The sequence below is a fragment of the Simochromis diagramma genome, unplaced genomic scaffold, assembly GCF_900408965.1.
Source record: "Simochromis diagramma unplaced genomic scaffold, fSimDia1.1 OVJJ01000816.1, whole genome shotgun sequence".
In the NCBI taxonomy this organism is placed as follows: domain Eukaryota; kingdom Metazoa; phylum Chordata; class Actinopteri; order Cichliformes; family Cichlidae; genus Simochromis; species Simochromis diagramma.
The window spans coordinates 18,935,525-18,948,246 of NW_024386908.1; the positions used below are offsets into that span (position 1 = coordinate 18,935,525).

The 12,722-nt window shown below is 38.0% G+C and overlaps 1 protein-coding gene across 1 annotated transcript; it reads left to right on the top strand.

The window, feature by feature from the left end:
- Positions 1–636: 636 nt before the first annotated feature.
- Positions 637–10,249, top strand: LOC120736076 (tetraspanin-8-like). Its single transcript, XM_040036037.1, has 9 exons — positions 637–805; positions 2,193–2,249; positions 4,417–4,536; positions 4,674–4,748; positions 5,283–5,378; positions 6,010–6,129; positions 8,293–8,325; positions 8,424–8,507; positions 9,422–10,249. The coding sequence occupies exons 1-9, from the start codon at positions 746–748 to the stop codon at positions 9,506–9,508; spliced, it is 732 nt and encodes a 243-aa protein (XP_039891971.1). The 5' UTR covers positions 637–745; the 3' UTR covers positions 9,509–10,249.
- Positions 10,250–12,722: the final 2,473 nt, after the last annotated feature.

Consider the following 12,722-nt stretch of genomic DNA (forward strand, 5'->3'; position numbering starts at 1 on the left):
TGCTTATCAGTAGTGTTATATTTTGATAAAATTCCTGTTCATATCTGCCAGGGTGTCTCCAAACATCATCATGTTAAATGATCTGGGTAGAACTTGAGTCTGCACAGACAAGTAAAATGTAATCAGGATATTCACTTTTCGCTGCAGACAGTTTTTCTATTTGCATTTTCAGTTGCATTTTGATGCCAGGTCTCTCTTGGAAATGAGATTTTTAATCTCAATGAGATTTTTTTTTACCTGGATAAATAAAGGATTAATAAATTGTGTGTATCCTGGTAAATTAATCTTTTAGCTATTTAACTTTTATTCAAATGAGAAGTTAATTAAGTTGATTTTTTATGTCACTGTAAAAAGCAAAAATCACTGGCAACCTTTCAGCATGTTGTCCTTACACGTGCACCACAAATGAGAGAGGCGATGGGCTAAGCTTGGGGCTGCTGATTAAAACCAAATAACAGAACTTTAATCTTTTGCTTTATGCTCACTGCAGTTTTATAATCAGCCTTTTTTCTGTTTTGTTTCCAGTTTTTAAGCTCCAGTTTAAAGTTGAGTTTTTTCTATTAGTGCATGTCTGAGGAGGCTGTCCCGTACGAGGGCTTGGCTACAGGGCAGCTCTTTGTGTGTTACTTCCCCTTACATTCTCTGTCTGCGGAGTTTATCAGATCACGCAAACCTGTACATCATTACACTCTGAGCTACAACCTCACTGCTTCACCTCCTGTGAGACACTCTCTAAAAAGTGAAAATGGGGAAAATTAATGGATGCATCAAGTGCATTTTTATTTTCTTCAATGTGCTGTTTATGGTAAGTCAAAACGTTCTTTCTAATTTAATTTTAAACTTTAAAAAATATTTTTGTGTTTTGTTCAGTTTTCCAGGACGATTTTACGTACGTTATGTTATAAAGTAGAACAGAATAGAGTTTATTTCAAATATGTAAATATAACTAAAATAACAAGAAAAAACTTTGTAAAAAACAAAAACAAACAAAGTAAAGCCATGAAGTTGCTGTGAATAGCTCCTACATGATTTTTATGCTAAAAAAGGATGAACTAGGAAAAAAAAACCCTTCAGCTTTAACTAAAATTGTTGTACTATACAAAAAAACCCAAAAACTAAATATGATCATCAAATTTGATCATATTAATGAAGACATGCTTCAATGTTCAAAATATTTTTCCAAAACAGCAATCAAATACAAATGTGGTTAACTGCTCAGCTCAGTAATTTCCAGTAAAAAGCCCCCCCCCCCCCCACACACACACACAAACACAAAGCAGAAGAAAACAGGGTCATATTTCAGTCCACCAGCCAAACACCGAGCAGCTTCTCTTCTCCTTTGTTAATTATTTTTTTTAGCTTACCCTAATGGAAAAAAGGAAGGGTGGGGGAAAAAAGGTGGAGTTTGAAGAAGCTGTTTTTGCTTTGATTAGCCTTTTAACGTCTTTGTAGTAAGAGAACTAAAAATGATTTTAAAAAACACAAAAAACAATGAGCTTGTGCAGTCAAACAGAATAAAATGAGAAATGTGGTTTAAAAGATAATTAATTTTCAATTTTTAACACAGAGGTTTTTCTTTTTATTCATGCTTATTGATTTTATTTCCATCCATTTACACAAAACATGCAAACAAAAAAAACATTTACTTGTAATAATGTTTTGAAAAAACAGTTTTTAAAATCAAATTACATAAAACAAAAATCTTATATTAAATTACTTTTATAATAATAATAGTCTGGGTCTGGAACAGTTTCAGATCCATGTTTCTTGGGTGTTTTCACCAGCCAGGAAATATGCCTAGGCCTGAGGAAGTCTCTGATCAGGTTTTTAGCTCTTTGTCTCCCTCAGGTTGTGCAGTGTAGAAGTGACAAAAGCTCTTAATGCTTGCATGCAGGATTACACAGCTCAGGAAGAGAGATTGTGTAACCTAAAATGGCTGACATGCTTTAAAGGTGTAAAATGGCTGAAGTGCTTTAAGGGTGTTTTCCCTGAAATGTGGCAGGTTTTCCTGGCTGAACCATGCAAGTTTCAGTTTTAAAATAAGATAATCACTTTTTATTATTAATTATGTCTTAGTGCACTGTTTACAAAGCCTTTATTGTAAATGGTTTTTTTTAGCACACTTAGTCCACCATACTTGGAGCTTTAATTTTGTTAAACACAAACTGAACACTGTGATTCGGTTTCCACAGATCCTGGGATGTGTGCTGATTTACTTGGCAGTAAGGGCGACTGCCATGGCTCTGCAGGTAAACATCAACTACATCTCTGTTGACACAGAATAAAAGAAAGGCGAATCATATTTTTTAGCCAAAAATACCTTCAGTGGAATTGGGATTTCCACAGTGATGCTTTGATTATTCAATGTGTTGATTTTATTAGGCTCATACATACGGAGCTTAGAAAGAAAGCCAAGCGGAAATATAATGATAATATGTCACCTTTCAACAAAGAACTAAAATCACAAGGAGCACACTATTTAAATTTCTTTAGTCTGCCTAAAGACACTTTTGGACTTAATCAGTATCATAAGTCTGTTTTCACTGATATTAGTTCATGTGTCCTGCTTTGATACCACTCTCAACTCCCTGCCGTTGACTGTCATAACGTAGCATAGGTAATAGAGAACAGCTACTCCTCTTGTGGTTAACCTACGAAAGCCCAACCATAAAAACAACTCTCCCACTCCAGATGTTTTTTCTTGTGTTCTTACATAAACCATGTGGCCGTCTTCCTGTCAAAGTCTGGAATAATAAATCAGGTCTGGCTTTAAGCCAGAATAATTCCCCCCTTGCTTAGTATCTATTTTCGGTAAACACTCACTGCAAGTTGTGTTTTTAGTTTGCCTTCATCAGGTGATACAATAATCAAGTGTTTATCTGTGTTGACTTAATCATGAACCACTCTTAAAGTCATGACAGGTTATGGTTGGATCTTTGTTCTGTACTGATAAGAAAGAGTTCTATAAAAACAGAGTTCAGTAATGCTTTGAAACAAACACTCTAAAGACAAAAGCAGCTGGTTTGCATTGAGCCCCGAACCAGATTTAGTCAGGACATGATGTGTATACGATAATTCTCTAAAAGCACGCACGTGAAATGGAAAACACTCATTTCGAAATGTTTAGATTCAGCCAATGTGAAGGACTCGGCGTGTTTATATAGAATCAGGCAGCTGTCCAGATGTAGTGGAGGCTCTCATTTCTGCTCTTAACACAGAACAGATGCTACCTGGGGGAAGTTAACGCTCTCACAACTCATTTTCTCTGTAACAGTAATTACAGCTTGGCTCTGACAAAATTGTCAAACCAGAAACACAGAGCAGCAAATTATATCTTTTAATGGAGTACATGTTTTGGCTCATTGTTGTCACCAAATGAAATAGTGTTTTTTTGTTTGTTTGTTTGTTTATCTACAGTTTTTTTTCTCTTTTTTTTCTCCAGTTCATTTCCAGGACTTGTAATTAGGTTTTACAGTCATATCCTGTAGCCTGTGAGTCTGGCAGTCATCTGGGGGATAACAATCTCCACGATGTTCATTGTTAATGAGCTGAAATTTGATATCCATATATATGCTCCAGTATGAACCAGTTTGTGTTTTTGCCCTACACAATGTATTTCAACTTTCTGTTATTGTGTTTATAACAAAAAGCAGTAGTTTTAATATCAATAACCATTTTTAAGTTATATATTTTACATAAACAGTTTTCTATAAGCTGTCATGTGCAGAATGAAATCACATTGCTGCTGGAAGGACTGGAGCAGCAGAAAAGTGCTCAGTGCATTATGGAAAGCAGCATTACTGAGAGATGGCTCACAGTCACCTCATGCACCCTAATTATAATCTTAATCAGAAAGGAAAGTTTGAGGCTTTAAAGCAGAGAGGATGTCTCCACTGATGTCTTTGCCTGCTGATCTGCTTTTGGTGTGTTCCACAGCGCTCCCAGTGGACAACCCTCACATTTTACGTCATTTTAAAAATGACTAATCCACACACTGCTGTCTTTGCTTCACAGAACGAAGACTGTGACTAAAACTTTACAGTTTTATAAATGTCTGTTAACACTGTCTGATTCGACCTGTTCTTTACTAAAACGTCAGTAAATTTGATGTTGTGCTAGTTAAGCCTAACAACTGCAAATTTATTCTAACCTGAGAAGGTACTACAGTGGATGGCCTCTTCACTGAATGTGACTTACTGGATGGTCCTGGCATGGCCTGGTTTAGGTTTTGAAATGCTTGCCTTATGATCTATGGTAGCATGGCTAGATGGCACAGATATTAGTAGGGAGACTCAATCTGATGTGAACCAGAGATTCATGTCTAGCATGTTACTGATAACTTTGTTTGCTTTTGCTTATTCCAAGAAGTAAGGATCAATGCAATGTTTGTGTTGTTTCCTGTTCTTTCTCGAGCAGTTGTCAGCATTTGGTATGCCAGGCTTGGGCTGGGCATGGGTTTTTGCCATTGGTGTCCTCGGTGTCTCCTCCCTGGGAATCTACGCTGCCTGCTCTGAGAAAGCCCTCGTCCTCAAAACAGTAAGTACAGGACCCCTGCATCAAACAAGATAATGATGTGATACCTGTTTATTTTTTGTTGCTTTTAATTTCACAATGAACAAAACAAGAACAAAGTGATGATTCTTTTAATGTTCTTAACATTCCTTCATGTACAGTTTGCAGGATTTATGGGCATTGGAATGATCATCATGATGATTTTTGGCATCGTTGTAGCGGTCAAAAGAAACCAGGTGATCTCTTCTCCTCTCTGCCTGTCCAATAATTTTTCTTGATGCAAGTTTTCTTCATCACATTTTCTCTCTTTCTTTGTATTACTTTACATCTGTGGTTCTGTTACAGTTACTACTGTTATCTAGTGGCCTTCTGTGTCTGAAATAAAAATAAAAAAAAACCCTTGCCTTTCTCTCAGCAACATAGTTTTAATTATTTATTCATTTTTGCTTTCCACCTTAATAATGCTATCACACACATTAACAATTGCCTGTATTAATGAATTGTCCTAATTGGACATGACCATAGGGCCTAATGGATAGTATGGAAAATATTAGTAATGTTTCTTGTGGGAAATTCATCAGTGAATTACAAGAAGCCAGTAAATAATTTTAGAAATAGAATTTGTTTTCTTTTCTACTTTAATTATTCTTGTTTTTGGGTATTCATTCATTGCATATTTGAGATTTTTGTCCTTCTCTGTCTGTCTTGTTGATAATATAGCTTCTCATCTGTTTACCGTGATACTAAATATATTCTTTTTTTCTTTGCAGACAAAGACTATCTTCCACAGTACCTCTAGTGAACTAGCAGAGCCCTACATGAAAGAACCATCCTTGAGAGATATGCTTGAAGCCTTACAGCAACCTGTAATGTTCTTTGTACTATTAACCTGATGACAGTAGAATCAAATAGAACAGAATAGCCAATATAGCCAGAATAGCGAGGATACAGAGGGCCATGTCCAATGTCTGCTGAAGTGTGTGGTGAAATCCCAAATTTACTTGTACAAGTAGTCAATACAGGACTTACAGGTAGTGATCTGAATAGCAGTGGTACTGGAAGGGCTCAGAAGTGATCAAGGACCAACCCTGATAGGGGAGATCAACCAAATTTGTTTAATTTGAGACTAAAAGAAAACTAAATGAATGAGATGTAAAATTTGTGGGGGTAGGGCCAAATAAGTGTATACTTCTGTCTATTCCTTTTCAAACAAAAGAATGGAATGATATGACAAAATGTTGGCAAATATACACGTTTGAAATAAAAATGAACTGGACTGAACTGAAATTTTAGTCAGATAATATTTTTTTCTTTTTATGCTTGGTGTCAAGTAACTTTTTGACTCCACCTTACACAGAAAACCTTTTATTAATTATTTTTCGACTGAATTGTTTTTTAATAATTACATTATAGTTACTTTATTGACACATTTACATTAGTGCAGAACTTCATTGAGTATTTTCAATTATTTGAAGTCATTCTCTCATGTGTTAACAGATGAAATGCTGTGGAATAGTGAGCGCTAACAACTGGGGTGAGGAAATTCCCAGTTCCTGTAAATGCATTCCTCCAAATCCGGGAAATGGAGAATATCACTCATGCAAAACCAGACCTCAGGTTAGTTTTATAAAATAAAACTGGATTTTAAGAAAAAAAACAAAGGATATCAGGAAATGACTAATTCTGCTATCTACACTAATGGTGAAACAACTAGTAGCTTAGTTTTCCAACATCCAGAAGAAGAAACTACCATCACAACTAGAGATTGACAAGGTACACTGCAAATGCTACGGCAAGGGGAAGCCAGAAAATTAGGTCAGGGGGGAGATATCATCATCTCCACCCTCTGGATTGGGTACCAAGCAAGAAGAACAACTGCTACATTGAAGGCGAGAACAGCTCACCTGGTCGATTACCAAGGCTATGTGAAATACCCTCTGAAGGCCAACAAAATATGTGAATACAGCACTGCGGGCAATCCCTACTGTGACCATAACCAAAACCAATCGATCTACTCTCTGGCAGCAGTGATCACTGAGCTCCCTGGCTACAAGATGAACAGCCACAAGGAGCAGTACCCTCCATCGAGAAGGAGACAAGAGGCCAAGATCAAGGTAGTATAGACGGGAGTTAGCAAAATATCTGAGCTGCAGAAAGCTGTGATGAAGAAGGTGCCTAACAAGTACTGTCCATACCCGATACCTAGAAAACTGACAAGCAAAGACTCACAGCCTTGGCCAGCCACTTGAGGAGGTATACAAGAGAAATGCAAGGCAGGAGAATTAACCAGCTGTTCTCCACAGAACCATCTAAGGCGTGTGGCAGGGGAACAATGTGAGAACAGCACCACCAAGGCTAGAAACAGAGCAATACTGGAAGAGCATATGGAAGAAGGAGGCAACACATTACAACAAGAGGAACTACCAGACCCCCGTCATCAACGAGTGCCCAGTGGAGAGAGTGGACAGCTTCAAATACCTCGGAGTTCACATCACGCAGGACCTGTCATGGTCCTGTCACATCAACACCGTGGTGAAAAAGGCCCGACAGCGTCTCTACCACCTCAGACGCTTGAGAGACTTCCAACTGCCCTCCAAGGTGCTCAGGAACTTTTACTCGTGCACCATAGAGAGCATCCTGGCGGGAAACATCTTAACCTGGTTCGGGAACAGCACCATGCAGGACAGACGAGCTCTACAGAGGGTTGTGCGGTCAGCTGAGCGCACCATCCGCTCCGAGCTCCCTGACCTGCACTCAATCTACAGCAGGCGGTGCTGGACCAAGGCCAGGAAGATCGTGAAGGACCTCAGCCATCCCAACAACGGACTGTTCTCTCTGTTGAGGTCAGGAAAGCGATTCCGCTCCCTGAAGACCAACACAGAGAGACTGAGGAGGAGCTTCTTCCCGCAGGCGATACGGTCTCTCAATCACACCACCACACAGTACTGACCCACACATACAGTTCTTACACACACACTGGACTTTCTGGACTTTGTTTTTGCACAACACTGGTCACTATATTCTTCATTTCCGGTTAATACTTGTACAGCTGCTGTTATTGTGTATATATTATTTATATTTAGATTTCTTCATACATTCTTATATAGTTCTATATTGTGTATTTTGTTGTACAGTTATTTTATTTTCAACTTTAATTTATATATTTTATCTTATTCTCCCAGTTAAATTTACCCTTCATTCTAATTTGTGTTGTACAGTTATTTCATTTTTAACCTTAATTTATATTTTATTCCTTCCTAGTTAAATTTACCCTTTTTAATTTTTCATATTTATTTCCTATCTTATTCATAGCCTTTCCTTTTTTTTGTTTTCTTTAGGTCACGAGCAGTTGTCCAAGCATTTCACTACATATCGTACTGTGTATGACTGTGTACGTGACAAATAAAATTTGAATTTGATTTGAATTTGAATTTGAACAATGCTCAGTGGCTAATAGGAGTAAGAGCAGACCACAGCAACCTCCCTGAACAGGATCCAGTAACTATCACCGTGGCAGACACCCAAAGTCTTGAGCAATTAAGAGTTGTGCCTGGCTCTGACATAATATACACCTCCTGGCTAAAGAAGCTTTTTGCTTGAAATTAGTGTCAGATTGTCACTTTGAAATTACAAGTTGAGTAATTTTGCAGCCATCCATTCCACATTGACAAATGTAACTGTGTTTTGCCCTACAGTAATTTATATTTTATAATATGTATCTGAAAGTTAATAATGAACTGTTTCTATTTGAATACACAATATCCTCTTGTTTTCTTACAGGGAACCAGAGGCCCACCGCAAGTCTTTGCACAGGTATTTAATCCCCCAACCCCTATCAGCTAATCCAAACACTACAGTCTGCCATTCTGATAGATTTCCATGTAATAACTATCTTCCATTCTCCTCTGCAGTCCTGCGGTGACGTCATGTTTTCGGTGGTAGACATTTTCTTGAAGATCGCTTTGGGCTTCTTCTTTGGATTTGCTGTGACAGCAGTAAGCTTCACTGTTGTTTTCATTTATTGTCACTGGTTATCACTGTATATCACTGTGACTCCATTGTTCTTTAAGATCTTATTTTATTTAAAAAAAATCTTGGAAATAAAAACTCTTAGTTGCATTTCTAAGATGCTTTTTCAGACATTTGCTAGAATCTTAGCTTATTTGCATACATGATTACATTTTTGTTGCTAAATACTGTTTAATGTTATTAGTGTTCATTCCTTAGTAATGTTGTTACTGTACCTTCAAGGCTTAACTTCACTCTATCAAAGAAATGTGAAAAAATAAAAACTGAAAAGGGAAAGCCCAAGAAAAACAGACCGTTCAACTGCCAAAACCTTTGGTCATGACTGCATTTCCAGTGGATATTTGCTGGTAATAATTCTTTATGATTAACACAAGTATGGGCGCAATAGTATACGTTGAGTTATTTGCATGTTGACCCACAAAACTACATTCCAAGTTCCCATGTTAATTTGCTTTTTAAATTTGATTTTCAGATCTGATAAACCCATGTTTTATTTACAATAAAAAACAAAACATTTAAAATATTTAAACTGAGAGGAATGATATTTTCTTTATCCTTTTGCTTTTAAAAGTCTGTTTTTTTGTTGGGCCACACCACTGTCAAGCACTGAGACATGAATCCTTCTCAAGTGTGTCGACTATACATCAGTGTGTAGCACATAAATACAGGTAGCACGTTAACCGCTTTATTAGCAACAAAGCTGGTAATTCCTCTTCAGCTTCTGAGTAAAAGCCAGTAATTGCCATGTTGGAGCAGCAGCATTTACATCATTGTCATCCTCAGCGGGCTTCACCACCAGTGCTGTTGAACTGTAGTTTTTTAATATTATCACCTACCTGTTTTGTGAACTAACCCCCTGTTCATCTACCTGTCTTTATAGCTACTGGGCCTGCTTATTACCATCTTCATGATACATCAGGTCCAACGTAATGACACTGGAGGAGGCATTGCCATGAAAGGCTACTGAAGAGAACCACCATGCAGCTATGTCCTCTGATCATCAACCATTGCATTAGGTGACCACAAGAGAACTCTCTGGTCAGGACATCACCTCTTTTTTTTACTTTGATTTATGAAAAAAAACGAATGTTTGCCTTGAGAGAGAGCAAACAAATGGCAATGTGGCATGCTGCAGGATTTTATTCAGGACAGAAACTGCTGCCTTTCTGTCCAGCTTTCCAATGTACAAAGCATAGCTTAGAAAGCAAAACATTTTTTAAAGCCTTATGTCTCTTATGTGTTATGTGATGGTATGCAGTATTCTACACATCTTATGTAGAGACCTTTTAATGAAAAGAAGTTGAACCTCTAAATCTGACTTTGTTAAACCGTGGAGGCTGAAGTTGTTGAGAATAGGAAATTTTTTCTGGTTGCATTAAAAAAAATGAAAACTCCAACTAAACTTCACTAGATCAAAACAAAAATCAAAAACAAACATCCAACTGCGTAGTTGAAATTGTTTGGATTGTTTGGCTGTTTTGTCCTTATGTTGACATTCACTGAAGAGGTTAAAGAGTTGTTTAGCTTGAATTGATTTTTTTGGATTACATTTAAACATGCACTGATTTGTCCCCTGGTTAAGAACAAATAAGTAAATATGAGAAGTGAAAGACTGATTCCTTCTGTTTCTGAGATAGGGTCAGTAATCTAAATTATTAGTACCTTCAAAGTGAAGTCAAAACCTCTTTGGGTTAAAATGACCAAGTCAGAATGGCACTTAAGCTGTCACCTGCCTGTGTTTGTAAAGTAAATGGTAAAATAGTAAATGGCCTGTATTTGTATAGCGTTTTACTTAGTCCCTAAGGACCCCAAAGCGCTTTACACCACATTCAGTCATCCACCCACTGGTGATGGCAAGCTACATTGTAGCCACAGCTGCCCTGGGGCGCACTGACAGAGGCGAGGCTGCCGGGCACCACCGGGCCCTCTGACCACCACCAGGAGGCAACGGGTGAAATGTCTTGCCCAAGGACACAACGACTGAGACTGTCGGAGCTGGGGCTCAAACCAGCGACCTTACGATTACAAGACGAACTGCCAACTCTTCAGCCACGATCGCCCCATAAGACATATAAAGAAATATAAATCAATGAATTCATATAAATTTTAAAACTGTGTTGTTGTTGTTTTGTATGTGGGAAGCACTTGAGTCATCATTGTTTAAGGTGAAAACTGTCTTTCTGTTTGTTGTTCTACGGTTGAATTGTAAAATCAGATTTGTCCATTTAAGGTACACTTGTGTAACTGGAGCGTATGTGTACTAGAAAATGACTAAAAAATTACTTATCATAATGTCATGTATGGTGATAAAAGCTAAGTGACAAACAGAAAAATAGATCATCCACTGACAGAAAACTCATCTGTCATTAAAATGGAAAAAAGAAAATGTATTGGCAGCACTTTCTAACAGACAGTTTTGCATTTTGCAGCTCTGTTTCCTGCTCATTATACAGAAACTGCCCCAGAGGTAATTGAGTGGTAATAATTTAGAAATTACCACATTATTCCAGTCTTGTTTTGTCTTTGTTATCCTGCTATTACCATTTTATTACAGAGCTGCATTTCTGCATTTCCATATTATTACACCCCCCCCCCCCCCCCCAGTTTTTGGGCTCTTATTATTCTATTACATAAATTTCAGGGTAATATTACTCAACTGTAACTACTGTTGCTGCCATGATATTACTTGTATATTACTTATATTACTTTGGTAATTGCATGGTAACAACTAAGAAATTACCACATTATTATACTCTTGTTTCTCCCTTGTTACCCTTCTGTCACCATTTTATTACAGAGCTGTAATAGAAAGTGCTACCAATGTATTAAAGTTAAAGATATATTGTTACAGGATTGCTATATGTTCTGCTTTAATATCATTAATAAATAAACTCTAGAGACTGAAAACACACAATGCCTCACTCTCTTCTTTTATAATGTATTTCCTCACCTCTGGCAGTAATCATATCACCCTGGAAATGTTTCAGACAGGAAGTAAATAACACTGAGCAATATACCAACTCTCTCTGGCTTATGGTTTACTATTGTATGCTTGTTGTTTTGATGAGTTTGTAGCCTAAGGAAATACAAGGTTGGCTCTGTAAATTGAATATGGTGTTTGGTTAACATGGATAAATAGTGCAAGCCTAAGAATTTCAGTGAGCATTAGGTTTAGGCACTGCTGGTGACTCGTCAATAGAGGGCACTAGGGCACGGCCTTCATGAAAATAAAAAAAAAAATCCATAACAAGCAATTAATAGCAGAAATATGACATAAATTGCGAATAAGCATAGTATATAATATAGTATAGTATAGTAAAGTATAAGTATATTCACAGAGAGTTGAGGAATGGCTGCAATCACAGCATACCCTTAGGCTCCCTTCTTGTTTCAGAGATGGTTTTCCCTTTTCACACAAATGACCTCCTTGACTCTCTGCTCAAACCAGCTTTCCTCCCAGTCCAGGCTGTGTACATCCTCATCATTGAAAGAGTGTCCATTGACTGGCCTGTAGGTGTAAATAGACTGCAGAGTCCTGGGCCCTGTTTCAGGAAGCCGGTTTAGTGGAAAAACTGAGTAAGTATACCCTGAGTTAACGAAAACTCTGGGTTTTCGGTTTCACAAAGCGAGTTCAGATGAAGCCTCAGTGAGTCACTATGACGACACACTCCGTGAAGCTAACCTGCCCCCTAGCAGGTTTACTACAACTAACCCTGACTGTCTCCCCCCCTTTGTCGGAAACCTGACAGTAGGAAGTGTCGGACATGGCGTGCCCCTTCCTTGAAGAGCCAGTAGATCGTGAAGCCCAAATTCTCCGCAGAGCTCTCCGCCGGGAGAGAGTGATCAGAGCGCGTTTGGACATTTTATCATTTCCTGATGATTTTCTGTGCGAACGTTACCGTTTCTCAGCACAATCTATAAGTTATTTGGATAACATCCTCAGGCCATATATTACGCATGTGACACATCGCGGACATGCTCTCAGTTCATTACATATTATTTGTATTGCACTTCGGTTTTTTGCAAACGGGAGCTTTCTGTATAATATTGGTGACGCTGAGCACGTTTCCAAGGCTACCGTCTGTCGGGCAGTCAGGAATGTTACAGTTGCACTGAAACATCTCCTGCACTCGTTTGTGGTGTTCCCCGGTCATAGACCCACAAGATTTATCAAAGAGGGA